Genomic DNA, 22,555 nt, shown 5'->3' with positions numbered 1-22,555 from the left:
ATCTAGAAAAGTTAGAGTAAAAATCTTAAAAATTAGAAAATCAGCAAAGGTCTCTAGAACAAAAAGAAAGAGATTTTCCCCTTTGCAGACAAGAAGAATTTGTATTATGAGGGGATGCATCTTAATTTGACCAAATAAAATATTGATCTCACTTTGCAAAGCAATTTACCCTCACAGCCTTAAAAAATCTGCACATAAAACACTCCTGAACATGATGTCACCATCCATGTCTAACTCCTTCCTTCAATTACAGAACTTTAAAAAAAATTATAAAGCACCAAGAGTTCCTAAAGAAATTTAAAAATTATGGGTTGATATATAAAATCAATCTCCCCAAGGCAAAGACAGGACAACTGCAAAAACTTTCGCTTCAGACAATTACAATTCTATTTTTTTTTTTAATAAAATTAACTAAACTTTGCAAATGGCTTCCAGCACTGTGGTTCTCTCTGCATCCAAAAAAGATAAAAGCCTTAGGATTTTTCATAGCACTGTTTTACCTTTTCTGATTAGAAAATGGATACAAGTTTTTTGGGGATAGAAGACAGGACTCAGTGCAATTGTCTTTGGACTAGAGGTCAAAAATACCCTCCCCCAAAATCTGGAGAAGCGTAGGTCCCTATTTTATCCAAATTGAATGATTTGCCCATAATCCAAATCACTTCATTTATTTTTATGCACAATTGGAAAAGCTCTATGGATTGGTTTCTATTCCAGCCAGTTCAGATATTTGGCTGGGAGCCTAAAGAGATGACTTTGGGGCAAAAATCAACTGGGTATTTCAAAGGCCTATTTTACTTCTGAAATCTTTGCTTAGTAGGAAGTATTGCTGGCGTTTGCTACAATTAAATTTTAATTTGTCCAGCTTGGAGAAAAAAAAATCAATATTTTAACCTAATGGTTTTTTATTTTTTTTCCAACAAGCAAGAAAAATGCTTTATTTTTTTTCCAAGCAAGAAAAATGCAGGACACGGTGTTGGGTAATTGATAAGGAATGTTGAGCACAGGAATTCAGGATGCAATTCTCCTAATCCACACTAAAGTGTGATAACAAAGAACATTTGTCAGGGCTGGATCATCATTTTATTGGCTATTTTTGCACCTGTTAGAGATGTGACAATGTGTTGACAGATCTCTCCTAGCAGGACACCCTGGGACAGACATATCCACTCCAATAAATTCCATTAGATGACACCTCATTTCATTTGGGACACATGAAGTTGCCACAGAGGTGATAGCTTGTACTACAACTCCAGAAGTAATTTCCACTAAAATGTGAAACATTATCAGCCAAGTACAGAGATCCTCAAGTAAATACAGCCCTTGGAATAAAATATGTAACACAGAGAGTGCAGCAAAAGCCTATAAACCTCTCAAAACATATTTCAAACTCATTTTTCAGCACTGCCAGGGCACACTTGGTGTTGCTCACAGCATAGATTAAAGGTCTTGCTTAGAAAAATCAGTATTTTAGTAGTAACAGGAGTAGAAATACAACCTTATCATGGTCCTTATATATTATCATTTATAGAAATTTAATCTGGTGTCTTTAGTGTTTAAAATAAAAGAGTGACAGTTGTTTTTTGAGGTGTTTAAGTGCCAAAAGAAGTAGGTGTGTCCCACAAGGTGCTTTCAGAGCTGGCTGGACATCGACTCCCATTTTATTTCAGAGTGCCAGCACCTGCCTGGGTGAATTTCCCACCAGTTTCCATCTGTGCTGCAAGCAGATCAATGATTTTTATAATTTGCACTGTGCTCACCAGGCTGGCAGGGTGTGAAAGAACAGCCAAAAGAAACCACGAATAGAAGGTAAAAGAAGGTGCCTTTTCCAATCAAAGTTAAACCAAAGTAACATTCTTCTGAGCAGCCCTGAAGGAGTTAAATAATTCACAAGGATTGGGATGAATGAATTCCCTGTAGGAAGCTCAGCAATTCTCCCAAAAAGAGACTGGGGATCTTGGTGGGTTATTTAAAAAAAAAGAAAAAAGTGGTAAAAGGTAATAGAGGCCACAAAATCTCCCCTGTCTCACCTCTCAATTTCCCCTCCTGATAGACTGTACACAAATTAACAGCTTTTTATGTCTTTCAAGGGTATTTATTTCTGGCAAGGACACAGACTTTTCTGTCAAGGTTTGCAGAACATTTTGTTCTGCACCACGTATGCACATGCTGCTGGATCCCATTCCTATTATATATTCAAACAGCACATAGAAGATTGTCATCACACAATCTGTCTGGAGTTGTCCTGATGAGCAGAAAAAGTCCAAATTGATGGGGGAAAAATAAAATTCACCCTTTATAATTCTGATCCAGAATCTACTGGACTGGTCTTTGCGGGATAAAACAGCAAGGTGTGTTCCCTGCCTCTCCTCATCCATTCCAAAATCCTTCTGTGATGTCTTGGGAAGGCTGAGCTGGAGCAGAGACTGGACAGAGCTAAAGAATAAAGCAGGGATTTATTCAAAGCATCTCCTCCATGGATGCACCTTGGGCAGCACCAGAGCCCAGCCAGGGCTGCACCCAAGATGAACCAAAATGGCCCCAAAATGCATGGCCGGGCACGGGCTCTGTCCCTGGGATCAGTTCTGCTCCATTTGCATCTTGCAGTTCATTGTCCCATTCCAGCTTTAGCCCCTGCAGTCCCACCCTGCTTGTTTTTCTCTCTCCAGCCCACGGGGTTTGTGCTCTGGGGCTGAGATTTGGATCATTTGTCCTTGGTGCCCAGCTGGAGCAGGAATTGTTTTGTCTCCCTGCTCTGTGCACAGAGCTCACCATCCCAGAATGTGAACCCAGACCCACACACTAAAGCAGCACAGAACCTGAAAAATAGAAAAGCTGAAACCTGAGGCATCATCTGCACCTGCTTTTCATAATTTCATGGAGTTTTCTCATTTTAGGACCATCCATCCATAATGGGAGTATTCTATCGGTTCAACCCCTCATGATGCCACCTCAAAACAATTCCAGTGGCTTTCAAGCAGCTGCTGAAACAGGTGTGCAACTCCTGTCCTGACTGCACTATCACTGACTAAATCCATAAATTATTACTGCCCAAATCTATAATTAAGGCTGGCAAGCAGCTGAACAGGCTTTGTCAAGGATTTTAGACCACCAGTAATTTGGTTTAGCCAAAAATGCTACATTTTACATTACAGTCATTGTACAGTCAGCAGTAGGTCATCCCAGGAAGTACCAAAGGAACTTAAATAAGGTACTTAAATAAATACCAAAGGAACTATTGCAGAAGAAGGGACAAAATAACATTAAACTGAGTTCTCAAAGGGATTAATTAATTAATGCTTTCTTTACATCAAACTGGTCCTCTCATTCTGCTACTGAACAACTTCTCATGGAGATGGATAAAATGAAGAATCAAACTCATTTTTCCATGGGTGATGTAACTTCTGAGAGATATCTATTAAAAACTTTTAAAAAACCAAAACAACCCAAACCATTCTGATCAGGAGAGTTACACAGGGAGTTATTCCTGTCACATCTAGAGTAAGGAGGATGTAACTTTGTTGTAGCTAAATGAGAAATACAAAAAGCTGCACAGCCACAGGAAACAGTGCAAGCAAAATATTTCCATAAAAACTATTCCCTGATTAAAACATTCAGCCCAGACCTAAAAATTGACAACTTAACCAAATACACCAAAGACAAGACTTACTCTAGAGCTGAAACTGGGCCCTGGGGTAAATTTATTGATTATCACAACTTACTGAGACCTTCAGGGAAGCCACTTAGAATTAATGAATCACAGAACTTTCACCATTTGAGCCTCTGAAGCTGAATATTCTCCACCACTTGTGGATAATATTTTTTGGAGCAGCAGAAGGCACAAATTCCTGTGGAACTGTCCCATGCAAATCCTCCACTGCTTAATAGCAATGGCTCCTTCTCAGCTGCCAATTTTCAATGAAATTCCAATAAATTAATGTGGTTGAAACCTTCAACTACGCTGATAAATGGGGTTGAAAGTGATCTCCAAACTGTAATGCTTCTAGAAGGGGTAAAAAATTACACCAGTCACAACAGACTTGTTGCAGCAGAAAAACAGAATAAAAATATATATTTTAAATAGATAAATATATTTATAAATAAATAAATTTATAAAACAATTGCATTTCAAAATGTTTAAATTTTAAAAAAGCCACAACAAGAAGTCAAAAAGCCACAACAGAAGTTGGCAAACAAAATTATTACCATCAATATGTCCATACATGAGAGATTAGACCTTTTCTTTTTTTTCAGACACATCAAATACAAATCTTTGTTGTAATGACACCATTAAACTACAAAGAAGAAGTCACCAGTTTAAATTTTCCTTCAGCACTGCCAGATAAGACCAATGATTCATCCATCTAAGTGTCAGTGTTTTGGCTGGGGAAAAAAAAAACCCTAAAAAGAAAAAAAAAAAGTGTTCCTTGGATGCACATGTCCACATAATCTACTTGAAACTGCACATTACCTCATTCTGGGGTGATTTCATTCAGGTCTCCTCCCCATTAAGCTGTTTTCATACTCTTCCATCAGAGAAGTAGAAGAATTTGGGACTTTCAAGGTCTAAAGTGAAACACCAAATGCTGATTTTTCCCCTTTCCCTCCCACATCACACCCTGACCCATCCACAGGGTTCAGTCTGGGGTGGGTCTGAGCAGGAGGGACCCATCACACCGAGCATCTGCCACAAATTCCTGGCCAGGTCCCAAACTCAGCACAGAGCCATGGCCAAGCCAGGGAACAGCTTCTCTGAAACCTGGCTGGCTGCTGCAGGACATCCCAAAATCACCAGGGTTGGGAGAGCCCTCCAGGATCACCCAGTGCCACCCCAGCCCCACCAGCATCACCCCAGTCCCTGTCCCCAAGGCCACATCCAGACTGCTCTGGGACAATTCCAGGGACTCCAAACCTCCCTGGGCAGCTCAGCCCAAGGCCTGACCACTCTGCCAGGGAAATTTTCTGTCCAAATCTCCAACCTGAGCCTCCCCTGGTGCCATTTAATTACAGAGTTCCCAGAATGTCCTGATTGGAAGAGACCTTCACGACCACCGAGTCCAGCCCAGCCCCAACCCCTCAACTGAACCCTGGCCCCCAGTGCCACATCCAGGCTTTGTTAAACACACCCAGGCATGGGGACTCCACCACCTCCCCGGGCAGCCATTCCAGAACTTTCTCACCCTTGCTGGAAAAACCTTTTCCCTGCTCTCCAGCCTGGATTTCCCTTGGTGCAGCTGGAGGCTGTGTGCTCTGGTTGTGTCAGTGCTGCTGGAGAAAGAGCCCAGGGCCAGCTGAGCCCAGGCCCCTTTCAGGAGCTGTGCAGAGTGAGGAGGGCAGCCCTGAGTCTCCTTTGCTCCAGGCTGAGCACCCCCAGCTCCCTCAGGGCTTCCTCACAGGGTTTGTGTTCCCAGCCCCTCTCCAGCCTCCTTGGCCCCTCTGGATGTGCTCAGTGTCCCAAGGTCCTTCCAAAATTTGAGGCCATTTCCTCTCCTCCTTTCCCTTGGGACATGGCAGCAGAGCCCAATCTCCCCTCAGTGCCCCTCCTGTCAGGGAGTTGTGCAGAGCCATTCCCAGAATTCCCAGAATTCCCAGAATTCCCAGAATCCCTGGCTTGGAAGAGACCTTCAAGGCCATCGAGTCCAGCCCAGCCCCAAGTCTCAACTAAACCCTGGCACCCAGTGCCACATCCAGGCTTTGTTAAACACACCCAGGCATGGGGACTCCACCACCTCCCCGGGCAGCCATTCCAGAACTTTCTCACTCTTTCTGTGAAAAATTTTTCCTAATATCCAACCTATAATGAGGTCAATGAGGTCCCCCCTGAGCCTCCTCTTCCCCAGGCTGAGCTGCCAAGAACAGGGAGCCAAATTCTGATGTTTCTTCCCACAGAGAGCAGCCCCACTCCTCTCTTGTGGCACAAACTCCCTCTCAGTGGGGGTCTCTCATGAGGAGTCCAAGATTTTGGCTCACTAAAATCAGCAGCAGCAGCAAGAAGAGGGAGAAATGAGGGAAAAGCTGTACATTTCAAACCCAACACATCGTGTAGATCAGAGACCTTTGGATTCAGAGAACACCAAAGAAATCAGATTTAAATCATGACAAAAATCCAAACACAGAGAAAATTGTATTTTCCTTTGTGTCTACCAAGAGAGGGGCCAGAGGGGACACAGGGTGACATAAACCCCCAGGTGATGGTTTGTGGCTCTTCTGAATTTACTCTGATCTAGCTCAGATGGTCACCAGGACTTGCAAAATTGGAGATTTTATATCTATAACATCTGTAATAGAGAATGTGCTGCATTGTGCCAGGCATAATGAAAAAAAGGACTTAAAATCATAATAATGAAGGATGTGCTGAAGAATTCATTGATGGATCTTAAAGCAAGACAGATTTTATTCACTAAAAATGTACCGTGGGGTGTTTCTCTTTTCCATCAAGGAAAAGTTAATTACAAAGTTCTGGATTTAAATATTCTCTGTACATTTTTGGAGTATGAAGTGATAAATCCAGTAGTTGTTGACTACTGTTAATTATGTGTTTGAGCATGCCAAAGTAATTTTCTGGGCCAGTTTAGTAATATGTCAATAATTTCTGTCTCCTTGAATTTAAAATTCCTCTAAAATCACAAAAGAAATGATTTTAGAAATGAGGTGACCTTGTAGAAAAGGCGAAATAGAGACCAAGAAAAACCCCACCAACAAAAAACCCCTCAAAAACCAACCAAAGGAACCATTCCTAAGTAGAAAATTTAAAATCATCCAGAGGTGCTAGAGGTCTCATTCCTGTATAATAATGAAAAATTTGTCTTTCAGGGACCTGAGCAGTGGGAAACAAAAGGAAATTACCCTCTGACAGCTTTCTTTGTAGACAAAGAATTGGTAGCTCCTAATGGGCAGGTGTCCCTATTAGAATAAAACATTAATTAATGCCCTGGCTGGCAGGCTCAGCTGGGGAAAACATGGCTAAATGAGCCTGGAAACTGGAGTGCCTTCTGGGCTGGTAATTGCATGTCCCCACATTTATTGTAATTTGGGATGTGATTTTCCAATTGGATCCAAATCGCTGAAAGGCTCTGGTTGTGGGGACAGCACACAGGGATAATGATTCTATTAAAACACTCAGAGCCTGATTTCTAAAGAAATCAGCACTGCTGTTGGGATCAGGGAACTTTTGGTAGCTTGGAAAATTTGGACTCATCATAATTTTAGTAGAAAAACTGCCAAGAAGAAATTATGTGAAAAACACAAAGTGATGGTGGCTATGGGCACAATGAAGAGCAGCACCAAATTTTAAATGAGCAACTTTGAGAAAAACTAGAATGCAGGGAAATGTGAGAGGGGGAAAGTTTTGTTTCTTTTCATGAAGAAAAAAAGAAAGAAATCAGCAATAAATTATTTTTCTGGGAGTTACATCAGCAACTTTGTTCAGAAGTAGAATGAAAAATACAAATTAAAAATTGAATGTTAAGTTTTTTGGAAATGTTGAAGCTGAGTTGAATTTTTCACCAGGACAGATTGTCAGCAAGAATGGAAGGATATGGAAAGGGCAGGTGAGATGAAAGCAGATCCTCAGAAGGGTTGGATGAAGACTTTCAAGGATGCAACTGTGAAATGCCACAGGCAGGGACACCTCCACTGTCCCAGGCTGCTCCAATGTCCCCAGTGTCCAGCCTGGCCTTGGGCACTGCCAGGGATCCAGGGGTGGAATTCCATGCCAGCCCTGCCCACCCTGCCAGGGAACAATTCCTCATTGCCAAGATCCCACCCAGCCCTGCCCTCTGGCACTGGCAGCCATTCCCTGGGTGCTGTCCCTGCATGCCCTGGAAATTGTCTCTCTCCAGCTTTCCTGGGGCTCCTGCAGGCCCTGCAAGGCCACCCTGAGCTCAGCCCAAAGCTTCTCCTGTGCAGGTGAACAATCCCAGCTGTGCCAGCCTTTCCTCCCAGCAGAGCTGCTCCAGCCCTCTGCTCATCCTGCTGTTTCTCATCTTATTTTTTTAACATTTTTTCCTATGAAACCTTTTGCAGCCATGTTTCCCACCAGCATCAAATTTATAATTACATAACAAATAATTTGTTACGTAATTATAAATTTGTTTATAATTCCATTAACAAATAATTGTTATGTAATTATTTGTTATAATTACATAACAAATATTTTAGCAAAATCATCCTGATCTGAGGAATTGCATCATCAGCCTTGATTTCAGAGGGTGGACAGAAAAATAAAGACATCTTACTACTAATAAAGTCAGAAAAGAAGATTTCTCTTCAGTACAATGCAAACCATTTTAATACTTTAATTTGGGGCTTTTTAACCACCACTAAAGAGCCAGGAAGGAATTTGGAGCTGTAAGCCCTGGCCCTGCACTGAGACATCTCTGTCTTGCTCTGACACATCCAGCAGAGCTCCATGAAGATGGAGAACAGCTCTGCCTGCACATAATTCCACAGTCAGGGTGTACCTGCCTGGGTTGGATCACATCCTCCAGGTTCTGCAGCTGAAATTGTGCTGGAAAGATGCATTAAAAAAAGGGAAAGAGGTGAAAAATTGTCCATAAAGCTGCACATTCAGGCTTTGCAAAGAAAAACGAGCTGTTCCATGGAATGGTTTGGAAAGCCTGGATCTGATCTCTTCTACTACAAATGCCCAGGAGCAGAGCTTTGAATTTTTCAAAACAAACAAGAAGGCATTTTAATTAAAAGGCATCGAGGAATGGCAAAATATCTTACCTAAATCTTGCTCCAGTTTTCAGTGAGTAAAGATTAATTTACCCTTAAATCACACAGAGTTTTCTGAAATGTTAAACATTTGAGAATTATGCAGCAGACATTAAAATCAAGTCAAGCTGCAAAACTCAGGAGATTTTTGTGCATCACATCCAGTCTGCAGAGTGGTAGAACACTTATGTTAATAGGACAGCACGAGAATGGTTGGGTGCTTATCATTTTATTAACCAGGTTTGCACACAACTGAATGAATTCTGGGCATAACCTAGCATTTGGGGAGGAGAAAAGAGAGCATTACAATAGGAAATAAGAGGGATTTTTAAAAATGGAGAGACAAATTAAGTACTCCTTCTGATTGCATTTACTCTTGATTAAAATTTCACAAACCAGCTCTCAGGGAATGTAATTCTGACTAATATTGAGCTTCCTCCTAATTTTAAAATGCAGGAGACAATGGAGCTTGTACTGGATTTGGGTTTGCATGGCAAGGTTTTGGTGAACTGCAGGGGTGGATCCTCTGAGGAGCTGCCAGAAACCTCCCCCATCTCTGTTTGTTGTCTGCAATGGAACAAAATGCTTTATCTCCATTTGAGCACATAATTTCTCCCTTTACAAGTTTACAGCTATGAATATTTTATCATTATTAACAGTTAATAAGATTAAAAGCAGCAGCAGTGGCCAGCTCTGTGAGCTGACCTTTAATCAGTGGCATGAGGCATTATTTTGGAGGTGTTTAAACTCAGGAAGGACTCGAGTTAGCACAGTTTGAAACATCTCCATCACAGAGCACTGTGTCTGAAGCACACTCTGCACAGTGGAAGTGCCATCAGCTGCACTGCCTGAAGAACACACAGATTTGCTGTAAATCTTTAGTCTGACTCACCCAGAGCTTGTCTGGAAACTCCAGTTAAAATACATCCTTAAAATACATCCCAATCCCCCAGACACACACAGTACAAAACCTGCTGAGGTGAAGAGCTGCAGCAGGAACAGCACCAGGACAAGGCTCTTGCAGAATAATTGACTTGTTGACAGGGATTGTGGCTTCCTGAGGCTCCCTGGGGATCTCCAGGCAGCCTCTCACTGTGCTGAGCTGGCATTCCCTCACAGGGAGCAGCCCTTGGGGCTGGTTTGGACAGGAAATGTGGATTCTGTCTCTATCCTCAGCTGATGGCAAGCAGGAGCCTCCTGGAGCAGTCACAGCTTGGTCTGAGCACCAGGAGAGCCACAGGGTAATGAATTTCACCCTGTTCTGCTTTTTTGTTAGTGGACATCTCACATTTCTCTGTTATTTACAATAAATTCATCCATATCTCTGGTATAATATATTATATTTACTGGATATCAGCACTGGGTGATTCCCCACCTGCAGAGCTGCCCCAGGCCTGGGCCCAGCCCAGGGAGAGCTGGAGCTGCTGCAGAGAGCCCAGAGGAGGCTCCAGGATGAGCAGAGGGATGGAGCAGCTCTGCTGGGAGGAAAGGCTGGCACAGCTGGGATTGTTCACCTGCACAGGAGAAGCTTTGGGCTGAGCTCAGGGTGGCCTTGCAGGGCCTGCAGGAGCCCCAGGAAAGCTGGAGAGAGACAATTTCCAGGGCATGCAGGGACAGCACCCAGGGAATGGCTGCCAGTGCCAGAGGGCAGGGCTGGATGGGATCTTGGCAATGAGGAATTGTTCCCTGGCAGGGTGGGCAGGGCTGGGATGGAATTCCACCCCTGGATCCCTGGCAGTGCCCAAGGCCAGGTTGGACACTGGGGACATTGGAGCAGCCTGGGACAGTGGGAGATGTCCCTGGCCATGGCAGGGATGGAATGAGATGATCTTTAGGGTCCTTCCAACCCAAACCTCTCTGGGATTCCATGATTCCATGAGTTATCCAGGTCCAAGCCTGGCTGATGTCATTTATCAGCCCAAGAACCTGAACACTTCAAGTTATCAGGTGTCAAATTCTCCTCACCAAACAATAATCCAGGCTTTGGGGTGAGGGATAATGAACAGGGGCCAAAAGTAGAGGGAAGTTGTGGATTCCACATCCCTGGAAGCATCTCAGGCCAGGTTGGACACTGGGGCTGGGAGCAGCCTGGCACAGTGGGAGGTGTCCCTGCCATGGCAGGGGTGGGATGAGATGATCTTTGAGGTCCCTTCCAACCCAAACCATTCTGGGATTCTGCAATAATTCCTTGCAGGCATTAATTACTAAAATATCTCCTCAGCCTGAAGTGAGGAGGTGACAGAGCCCTGGGGTTCAGGCAGAGCTGCCCCTGCCCCGAGGCTGCTCAGGGAGGATAATCCCACGTGTGGGACTGGGGGCACAGAGGGAGGATGCTCCCTGTGACAGCTCCTTCCACACCTGCTCCTTTGGGAGTGTGGGAGTGTGAAGAGAGGCAGGGGAGAGGTGAGGGATAAAGTTAGATGGAGAGAAAAGGAAAAGGAGACTGTTTTAGGAAAGGTGAAGGACTGGGTAAGACAAGAGAGAAGGAAATGAAGAGGCTGTTAGGAAAATTAATCCACAAACACCAGAGGTTTATGTCCAAAAAGGAGTCAGAGGAGTCCTTTTACTTTATTGGAATAAAGGGAGAGGCCATGGGATCTCTCACATTTTTGGAGGATGCAGCCTCCCTTTTTATCCAAATTTCCCTGCTGCATTTCCCTTCTCTCTGTCCCCATTGGCTGAGGTACTTGAGAGGTACAGACTTCCCAATACCCCTGATACCAGAGATTTCCCTCTAATGTATAACCCACCCTTTTCATTTTCAATTCTTATGGAATTTAGGGGTTTTTCCCCATTGGCTGAGGTACTTGAGAGGTACAGACTGCCCAGAATGCCTGACACCAGAGATTTCCCTCTAATGTATAACCCTCCCTTTTAATTTTTAATTCTCATGGAATTTAGGGTTTTTTCTTCCTCATTGTTTCTTTCATCTTTCAAAGTTTAATTTCATTTATCAGCAAACCTAAAGTTTATTTGCAAAAGAATAAAAAATATAAATAAATAAATAAATAAATAATAAAAGGAAATATCTTTTTCCATTCATCAATCAGTGAATCCTTCCCATTGTTTCTTTTATCTCCCAGTGCTGGTTTTATCTCCCAGCAGACCCACAGCTTGTTTGTAAAGACAAATCCACTGTTCCTCTCAAGGATGAAGGTGGGGGAGAGGAGGACAGGAGGGGAGGGAACAAACCCTTGGCATGGCACAAGGAGCACAATAACTCCAGGATTTCAGAGAGAGGTGGCCTCACACCCCTGCCTTACCCATTTAACACATATTTAATCATCTCAACTCCATCCTTAATGAGCTGAGCACTTCCCCCAGGGATTCCTTTGCTTATTCCTGGATAATTCCTCTGTGGAGGAGCTGGTTTCCCTCTGTTGGGGCTACAGGGAACCCAAAAACCCCGCTTAGACCCCGCATAAAAACTTTCAGTGGGCTGAACTTAGGGACATGAATCACGAGGCTGTGTCCAAATATCCATCCTTGGATCATTTCTGCTGCAGATCCTATTATTGCCTTCTTTAGCTCTGAAAAGTTAATGGTGAAGATAAACCAAAAGCTGCTTCAGCAGTGCCTCAGCATTTCTCTTCTTTATTACTTTTTTCAGTTTGGCCCAAAAAGATCTGTGCAAGCAACCAAAAATTTGATTTTCTCTCAGGGAGTAGTAAATGGGAGGTATTTTCAGGTATTTTTCAGTAGGATAGGGAGGTATTATCATTATTAGCATTCTTGCATTCATCTGACACATTACTTGTTCTTTTCCAACATCTCATAGCTTTTGAAGATTTTCTTCCTTTTTTTGAGATAGATTTAACAACAAAAGGCTGCTAAAATTGGAAACTGTGTGAGACACTTTGGTATTGTTCAATCAGAGCCAAACCTGACACTGCAGACAGTTCTTGTTCAAGAATTTTCATTGAGGGAACATGATCACAGCACAAAACAAAGAAAAATGTCAGTTCCCCTTGTTCTGTGTTCATCATTTAAGTCTCACAAGGTACCCAAGGAAATAGGTTCAGGTTTGAGATGTTTGATCTGCTCTGTGTAGTTATGAGTTATTTTTATAATGCATCAAGGCAAGTAATAAACAAAACTTCTTTTATTAGATCATTATTCTCTTAAATAGTTTAAATAATGGTCTCTAGATTAGTTCAGGCAATGCTTCTACTTATATTTTTCATCAGAAATCCTCAGTCTGTAAATATTCTTACAGTGATTCTTATTGAAATCTGGAATTTATTGCTACAAGAATACAAGCAACCAGTTGAGACTTTCCCTTTGGGGGGCACAGAAGCAATGAGCCCATAAAAAACCCTACATATGCATTATTAACAGCTGAAAAGATTGGATAAGCATTTTTAAGTCTCTTTTCTTTAGAGAATCTCCTCTTTTGGGTTTCTACCAACTCTTTTTTTAAAAACAGGGTAGCTGCTGTTATCTCAAGTTAACTTACATTTCTCCTATTACAATTCAGAATATATTCATGATTTGTGGCCTAAAAAGAAAAACAGCAGTTTCTTAAGAGTTTGATCCAAAGGTCTGTGCATTGGTAAGAACATTTCCACTGAAAATAGAGCTTTTCAGCATGCATTAACTGCTCACAGCCACCCCACCTGCAGCCTGCAGATTTCCATGGCAGAGCACACAGAAGATTATCCACTCTGCCTTGAAGACCTTTTGCTGAGATGTAATTTATGCTGGTTTGTCCAAGCCTAAGTAAAAAGCTTTCAAACCTTCTCAGTGTAGCATCCCTGCCTCACTTTGTTGCCAGGATATTCTCCTTGATTTCCAGGGAGAACTTACACTTGCTGAATTTCACAGTGCAGGCAGGAAATGCTGGCTATAAGACTGAAATCCTCCACTGCAATTACCTGCATCCATAATTTGTCAGAACATCCAAGCTGAGCTTCTCAAAAGCAGGCAGAACATGCAGTTTTTTGGCTGGAAAACACAGGAGTGGAAGCTCTCATGGTGTTCAGTCAGCCCAACTCATTGTCTTGGAATAGATGTATTTTTACTGGAATCTGAGGGAATCAAATAAATCTTTTGACTCCCTGTAGGATTTTTGTAGTGGGAGAGGAAAATTCAGCCTCTAGAGCAAAGGAACTAAGAAAATATAACTGCCTTTAATCATGTAATCACGCCACAACATTGCTTTGCTCCCACTTTGCTTCTGTAGGTACCCAAATTTATTTATTTTATTAACCTAAGCCAGAATTGTTGCTAAAATAATCTGCATCTCCTGACACTGTCACCCCTGTAAGTTAAGGATACTCAGATTCCCTCAGCTCTGAGGTTTCACTGCCAAAGGCAGGGTTTTTTAATAAGTTTTCAGTTTCATGTTCTCTGCAATAGAATTTTATAGTCTAAAATTGTGAAGTTCTTCAGGTTAAGTAAAAATGAAAACCTGAGACTTGCTACAGCTTAGATCTTACTTCAAATGTCAAAACCATAAAGTCTGTCTCTCTCTCACTCTTTTTTTCATAGATATGAATATTCTCTCTCCTGCAAATGCTCTTTTTCTTTTCTCCTTATCTTGTTCAAATTTTATTTTATTTATTTATGGTCTGGCAGATACAAGAGCATTAGTAACTGTTCCTGTTTACTGCACAGCAGATAGTAACCTTAATCTGCTGATTCTGCCCCTAAAAGGATTTCCTACGCTCAGAACCACCACACACCATCCCCACTGTTTAATATGTGAATATTTGTTCCTCCTACTTAGAGAATGACACTGCATTTGCAATGGCTTTAACCCACAATTCTGTGAGCTTTGTCCCTTGAGTCTGAGGGGACCTGACAAGCTCCTCTAGAACTGCTGCTTGATTTTCTGCTTGGAAAAAACCAGAGATTTTTCCATCCCTATTTCACAGACCAAGTGTGAATGATGAGTAACTTCACCAAAAATTATGAGAAATGTAAAAAAACTCCTCAATTCTAGAACCCAGGGAAATAAATTCAGTTCCTCCTGCTGCTAATGCAAATTTCCTCCATGTAAGACATCTTAGAGCTCCTGAGAGTGTTTTATGAGGTCTGAACACATTAATGAGCCCAACTCACCCCTGCTGCTCCATAACCCTGGTGAACCCAGCTCAGGCACTCCCTCCTTGAACTCTGCTCACTCCATCTATTCAAATATTGTATTTTAAGCTCATTCCAGCTGATGCAAATTGAAATCACCTCTTGTGCCAAGCACAGGATATTCCTATAAAACGCATTCTGAGCCATTCAAGTGCTGGGATCACTGCAAGGGAGTGCAGATTAGTGCTCAGCTTTGAGGCTGAGGATGAAGCCAATTTGCTGGAGATCACACAGTGCTGGGTCCTGCATGAAATTGTCTTTATAGGCCCTGCCCCAACGCTTAATTTTGGAAAACCAGAAAAAAAAAAGGCAGTTGGGACCAACCTCCTTTCTTGGGACAGGCAAGACAGAAAAGGAAAAATAAACAAGATATTCATTATTTCCTATTTTGGGATGGGGAGGCAGGAAAAGCAACTCCCACAGGCTTAGGCAGGCCTTGCATGAAGCTTGAATTCTAGTAATAGTAAAATAATGCAATAACACAGAGTATCTCATTGTTCAAGGCCCTAAAGATGGGCTATTAAGCTATTTTTTTTCCTTTGTTGGATATGTTTGCAGATAGAAATGGAAGTTCCTACGGCATTTTTCCAGAGGAAGAGCTCCAGCTCCTTCCAACAATCCCTCTCCACCTAAAATAAGCCCTGCTTTTGAGAACTGAGTGTAGGCTATTGCTGGAATGAATAGCACATAATGAGAGCTGCATTTGCCTACACACCATCTCCCCAGAACCTGTGTCTAATTCATTACTGCAAAGCATTTGGAGATGTCACGAGGAGGAAAGACACTCCATAAAATTAAATTCTATTATTCTCACTTAATAATGTTTCCAACATGAAACCGTTTTCATGTAGTTTGAAAAGTAATTGAAGATATCCCAAGATAGATTACTCCGAGCTAAAATTTCCAAAAAGGTTCTTCTTTGCTTCTTGCTCATTGAATTTGTACTTAGTGATTGGGGAGCTATTGCCTTCAAGGATGTGTCAATTGAATTACCAGGGATTTGCTACTTCAAAAGTAAGAAAGCTTCATAAAATGATGTGTAATGGATATAATGGATGTGAGCTCTGATCCACAGCTGATGAAATACTGTCAGAAATTTGAAAGTTTTGGATTACCTCAGTAGATTCCTGATGTGTTGGTGAACCTCTGCACTTCAGAAGTACAAGAGATGTTTTAGCCATGCAGAAAACAAAGGAAAACCTTCCCTGAAGGCTATGCAGGCTTTTAGAGGGACCGTGACAGGCTGGAGAGATGGGCAGAGAACTGTCTGAAACTCAATCAGGGCAAAATCAGGGTCCTGCACCTGGGAATAAATAACTGCAGGCACCAGCACAGGCTGGGGGAGACCTGCTGGAGAGGGATGTGGAGTCCTGAGGGACACCGAGCTGTCCCTGGGCCAGCAGAGTGTCCTGGGTGCATTGGGATGGGCATTGCCAGCGGGTCAGGGCTGATGCTGCCCCTGTGCCCAGCCCTGGGGGCACCTCTGGCTGCTGTGTCCAGCTCTGGCTCCTCAGCACAGCAGGGCCAGGAGCTCCTGGAGCTGAGCAAGGGCCTGGAGCAGCTCCGTGCCCAGGAAAGGCTGAGGGAGCTGGGGCTGCTCAGCCTGGAGAGGAGCCCCAGGGAGAGAGAGGGGCCTCAGCCCTGCCTGGCCCTGCCTGGCCCTGGGTCTGTCCCTGTGTCTGTCCCTGTGTCTGTCCCTGGCTGTCCCAGGAGCAGGGAGGTCATTCTGTCCCTGCACTGCTAAGGGCACACCTGGAATGCTGTGCCCAGCTCTGGCCCCTCAGTTTGGGAAGGACCTGGGGACACTGAGCACATCCAGAGGGGCCAAGGAGGCTGGAGAGGGGCTGGGAACACAAACCCTGTGAGGAAGCCCTGAGGGAGCTGGGGGTGCTCAGCCTGGAGCAAAGGAGACTCAGGGCTGCCCTCCTCACTCTGCACAGCTCCTGAAAGGGGCCTGGGCTCAGCTGGCCCTGGGCTCTTTCTCCAGCAGCACTGACACAACCAGAGCACACAGCCTCGAGCTGCACCAAGGGAAATCCAGGCTGGAGAGCAGGGAAAAGGTTTTTCCAGCAAGGGTGAGAAAGTTCTGGAATGGCTGCCCGGGGAGGTGGTGGAGTCCCCATGCCTGGGTGTGTTTAACAAAGCCTGGATGTGGCACTGGGTGCCAGGGTTCAGTTGAGGGGTTGGGGCTGGGCTGGACTCGATGGCCTTGAAGGTCTCTTCCAACCCAGGGATTCTGGGAATTCTGGGAATTCTGGCTGTCCCTGTGTCTGTCCCTGTGTCTGTCTCCAGCTGTCCCTGTGTCTGTCCCTGTGTCTGTCCCTGTGTCTGTCCCTGTGTGCAGAGGTCAGAGCAGGCCCAGGCTCTGCTCCAGGCCCAGCAATGGCCCCAGAGCCACGGGCAGGGCCTGAGCCCAGCAATTCCCCTGCACAGGAGGCACAACTTCTGCCCTGGGCAGTGCCCAGCCCTGAGCAGAGCCCAGAGGGGCTCTGGGGGCTCCTCCTGGGGACATTCCAGAGCCATCTGGACCCAGCCCTGTGCCCTGTGCTCTGGGATGGCCCTGCTGGAGCAGGGAGGTGGCACCAGGGACCCTCTGTGGTCCCTTCCAGTCTGACCCATCCTGTGACCCTGTGAAAATAAATATAATGATCTCATTAATTAGTGCCAGCTGAAGCCAACAGCCACTGGAGAGGGAGTTTCAGGATGTGCCCTTGTCCTTCCATTAGAAAAATCACAAGGAGTTCATCCACTGTCCTGTCCAAGAATATTCCATTATGAGACAAGTGACCTGGGAACTCAATGTTTTGATTCCCATCTGGAATTTGATTCAATCTTCTCCTGCTTGACATTGAAAATGTTATTTTTGTGCTGCCTGGTTGGCACTCCTGACGTCTTCTTGTACCCCTCTGACAGAAGCATGGCAGAGTCTGCAGCACAGGCTGTCAGACAAGGAGAGTTTTATCCAAAAGTTCCTGATTTTCTTTGGCTGAGAAGGGAAAGAGTGACGTGAGGGCCTCACTTTCTATGTTGTCCCTATAAACCCATAAATGTTGCAACAGCATGACAATAATTTGAGATTAAATTCAGTGCAAGGCAGGACATCACAGCCTCAGATATTGTAGGACTGGGCAACCACTCTTTGGTCTGAAGGAAGTTGATAGAAAGGAAATAGCTTTAAAAAAAGAAAGAAAACAACTCCAGTAGAAAACGAGTTTGCATCTTCTTTCTTACACCCTCAGTTGAATGAAAGAACTAACAAACAATGCAAAAAGTACAAAGCAGAATTTGAAACGGCCCTTTTTGCAAGTTGAAGTTATCATGCTTCACTTAATTTAAATTTCACACATCCCTCCTTGCACCACAACATCTCCTATTGCTGGCACTTTGGAAAGTTCACATCATTTCAAGTATGAAAAGCAGAATTTGCTGCTTTTCAGGCACCCAGAAGTCAGTAACCATGTGAGACATCCACACACAACAGGAGCAGGGTCTGGCTCAGCTGCTCCTCTGAGTTTGTGGAAGATTTGGGTTCTTCACCTCAGAGCAGGCACTGGCAGCAAGAGCCCAAGGATTCAAAATTCCCTGCAGAAATCACTCTGTGCTGACTACAGAGCTATGAAAAACCTGAAATAGGAGCATCACTGTGCTAGGAGAGATAAAAAATGAGTCCTCCTTTTCTTGATGTGTTTTCTGAGGTGGCAATTCTTGTTTACCCAGCAATCTCCAGAGGAAATACAGCCACAGTCAGCCCTTAAAGGCAACTCCTGTCCTGAAATGAAACACGGTGTTGTTTGCTTTTTTTTTAATCTTGTTTCATTTTGTTGTTTGCTTTTTTTGTTGTCTTGTTTTGTGGTTTGGATTTGGGGTTTTTTTTGAAGGCAGCAAATCTCACTCTGCTGTCAGCCTGTGTTCAAACTCACATCTGCTAAAATCAGGAACAAAAGTATGTTTTAATGTTTGATTCTCCCCCAAGTTAATCTGCTAGAACTCATTCTGTCAGAGAGGCTGGAATTCCTTCTTTATCTGCCATCAAAAAACAAATTTCTTAGAGGTGTTCTAGCTCCCTTAAAATATTCCATTTTGAAGAAACAGATGAGTGGAAAAATTTTCTAATTTCCAGATCTTCATGGGTGCATGTGTGCACATCCTGATAATCATTAGAGAAAAGAAAAAGGAGAAAATTTTATATAATAATTTCATAGAGTCTGAAATTCATTGATAACAGTACCAAAGGTTTGGGTTTTTTTCAATAAAAGTATCTGGAAATTAGATGCAATTTAAAAACTTTCAGTATTCAGGAATTGGATGTATACAAACATACTTTTATCTACTAAAGAAGGAAGACCAGAACTTCAGTAGTCCTGGGCATTTCTTCTAAGAAAAGTCAAATAAACTCAAAAACTTCTAAGAAAAGTCAAATAAACTAAAAAACTTGTCCTTTTATATTATATTTAATAATATACTTTTATATTTAATAATAGCATTTTACTTTAAAATGAAATGCCATTCAAGTCTTTTTTGTCATGAGACTTCATCATTAGTGAAATGTATTTAATGATAAGCTAGAGGAAAGTAATAATATTTAATATCAATTTGTTATTAGTCTAATAAATCCAGCCCTCCATCTCCTGGGCTCAAATTGATCTTTCCCAACTGCTCACTCCTGATAAAGTCTGAGTTCTGTAGCAAAAGGAGGTGTTTTAAGGTCACATTATAAATCACCACAGACACAAATTCCTGATGGTTTTCAGAGTGCTGTTCTTTCCTTTGATGATTAATGCCATGCAAAAAAAACTTTCATAGAGGACCTTTTTTTTTTGTAAAAAAAACTACACTCTTGTGCTATTTCTTTCTTCCTTCCTTTTTTTTTTTTTTGCTTTCATAGCAAAGCATGAATCTGATGCTGGATTCTACATTATCAGCATGGCTTAGGGCATTGTCCTCACTCAGATCCAGGACATAACCTTAAACCTTTCTTTTCATATAAAATGCTCTCAGGGGTGTATAAATGCAGTTCTGAAGCATTATCTGCTTGCTTCATGAATGCCATTAGTTCCTATTACTGTGACATTTGAGCCTTTTCCTTTTTTTCAGTAGAAGTCCAACTTTGTGAAGTGCCAGTAGTGGCATTTTGGTGTAGAAAATATTTCTTGAGGATTTTGTACCAGATAAAAGCCAGGACTGGGATAAGGTATTTAGGAGAGAGGAGAGGCTGTGAGGGGAAGCTGAGGGAGCTGGGCAGGGGCTGGAGAATCCCTGAGGGAGCTGGGCAGGGGCTGGGGCTGGAGCAAAGGAGGCTCAGGGGCCCTTGTGGCTCTGCACAAGTCCCTGCCAGGAGGGCACAGCCGGGGGGGTCGGGCTCTGCTCCCAGGGCACAGGGACAGGAGCAGAGGGAACGGCCTCAGGCTGGGCCAGGGCAGGCTCAGCTTGGACAGCAGCAGCAATTTGCCCATGGCAAGGGAGCTCAGGCCTTGGCAGGGGCTGCCCAGGGAGCTTTGCAGTGCCCAGCCCTGCAGGTGTCCCCTGCAGGTGGCACTGAGTGCTCTGGGCTGGGGACAAGGTGCCCATGGGGCAGATCTTGGCCTCAGTGACCTTGCAGAGCATTTCCAACCTCAGGGATTCTGGAATTCTGAAGTAGAGGTGGGCAGACCTCAGGTCCTCTGGAGTTAGGAAATAATCCTGCCCTTGATCAGCCTGGCACCCCTGCAGCAGGGTCTGTTCATGTCACACCCAAAGGGCCTTGGAAAACCCCATTGTCCTGCCAAATAACACCTGGCAGCTACAATTTGTGGCAAATGGAACACAAACCCTGTGAGGAAGCCCTGAGGGAGCTGGGGGTGCTCAGCCTGGAGCAAAGGAGACTCAGGGCTGCCCTCCTCACTCTGCACAGCTCCTGAAAGGGGCCTGAGCTCAGCTGGCCCTGGGCTCTTTCTCCAGCAGCACTGACACACCCAGAGCACACAGCCTCGAGCTGCACCAAGGGAAATCCAGGCTGGAGAGCAGGGAAAAGGTTTTTCCAGCAAGGGTGAGAAAGTTCTGGAATGGCTGCCCGGGGAGGTGGTGGAGTCCCCATGCCTGGGTGTGTTTAACAAAGCCTGGATGTGGCACTGGGTGCCAGGGTTCAGTTAAGGGGTTGGGGCTGGGCTGGACTCGATGGCCTTGAAGGTCTCTTCCAACCCAGGGATTCTGGGAATTCTGGGAATTCTCAGCCTGTGCCTTTCCCTGGTGCCGTTTTTAGCACAGACCCGGTCAAAGGGAGATGTCACCACACTGAGTCCTGTCCCCAGCCACTCCAGCAGCTACTGAAGGTCACCAAAACCCTGCACCATGTCCCAGAGCTGAGATGAGGAGCTCCTGTTTGGGGATACTGCCCATTAAAGTCACATTTCCCTTACTGAGGTTTTTTTGAGGAATGAAGAGCTGTGATCTGCTCACCTGTGACTCAGGAGAGCCACTCTCACAGCCTTGACACAGGTGGAGGGGTGGGGAGTCACAGAGGCGTCACAACAGCCCCACCACATCCTCTCAAAACCACTTCATTGGAGTTTCACAGGCTTTGCAGTTTTCATTCAGCCCAAACTTTGCCTCTGAAATCAGGAGATTGGGCCCAGCCTCCACAGCTCTGGCTGAGCTGTGCTTTGAGACATTGGATTTTCATCAAATTCAAGGGCTCTTGACTGACCAAGTTTCTGTCTCAGCTACAAATATCTGAAATGAAAAAAAAATTAAATTAAAAGAAAATAATGCAAGGAACAAGAAACAAAGACCAGCAGTTTTGCTTGGGAGTCTCTCAAGTACCTCAGTTCATCTCAGCATCAGCCCAGTGCCACACCACACACTCCAGCTCCCATAGAAAATCTATTTATTTCCAAATAAGTGTTTTTTTCCTGCACTGTAAGAGGTTTGTGGGTTGCTCTTTTGTCAGGAAGGCCTAACACACTGGAGTATTTTAGCAGAGAGTGAAAAAGTGGGGAGGACTTCCTCCTCTGTTATCACTTTGATTGAATAATTTCAATTTCTCCAGCTAGATACACACAGATAAATAAATACAAGCTTCACACTTCGTAGTAGAAAAATTTGAGAAATTACAAGGGAAAAAAAAAAAAAAGCCCACAGAGGTTCAGGCTATTTAGGAGTGAAGTTAAATCCCTAAATAAAATAGAAATATATAATGGATGAATGTCCTCCCCTCACATTGCCACTTGCACTCAGGTGTATTTCTATTTCTCTATTACATATATATATATATATATATTTGTTTTTCATTTTGTCTGTTCCCCCAGGAGAAGCCCCAAAGAGAAACAGAGATGGCCAAATTGACAGAGTCGATGAGTGAGTACAAATAGGAAGTTCAACCACTTTCTTTTTCCATCTGTCCCCCTCCCTCTCATAAAGCCACAAACCCAGAACGCAGTGCTTGCATCCAGGGATCTCATTCAGCCCTCTCTTCACTCCCAAATTCATCATGAATCATTCCACTCCTAAAAAAAATAAAGCAAAAGAAAATAGGAATCCCCAGAACAAGGGCTGCTATTTTCTTCATGCACTGCTTAAATCACATCTATTTGGGCTTAAATCCAGCAAAGAACCTGCTCCATGTTTGACTTTGTAAGCCTGAGGGGTTTTTTTTTAAATAGAATGTAACTAATTGTGGATTTAATAAGTGCCTAATTTACTTGATTCATGTGTTCCTTTACAAGCTTACAGAAGGTCACTCTAAATCCAGTGCAATTATTCAGGATTGTTGCCTGTG

At 43.7% G+C, this 22,555-nt stretch overlaps 1 protein-coding gene across 2 annotated transcripts in view; it reads left to right on the top strand.

Moving 5' to 3' along the window:
- The window catches only part of KCNJ6 (potassium inwardly rectifying channel subfamily J member 6), a 174,744-nt gene that overhangs the window by 35,472 nt on the left and 116,717 nt on the right, over positions 1 to 22,555 (top strand). Inside the window, exon 2 of one of the 2 annotated variants that reach the window (XM_071430134.1) lies at positions 22,086 to 22,134. The exons of the other annotated variant lie outside the window; for it this stretch is intronic. Coding sequence (XP_071286235.1) covers positions 22,110 to 22,134 — 25 coding nt within the window. The 5' untranslated portion in view covers positions 22,086 to 22,109. The remainder of the gene's footprint in view (positions 1 to 22,085; positions 22,135 to 22,555) is intronic. 2 annotated transcript variants of the gene reach the window in all.

Source organism: Agelaius tricolor, unplaced genomic scaffold, assembly GCF_023055355.1.
Source record: "Agelaius tricolor isolate 1412-34295 unplaced genomic scaffold, bAgeTri1.0.p SCAF_7, whole genome shotgun sequence".
Taxonomy (NCBI): Eukaryota; Metazoa; Chordata; class Aves; order Passeriformes; family Icteridae; genus Agelaius; species Agelaius tricolor.
This window is presented reverse-complemented; position numbering and strand designations above follow the sequence as displayed.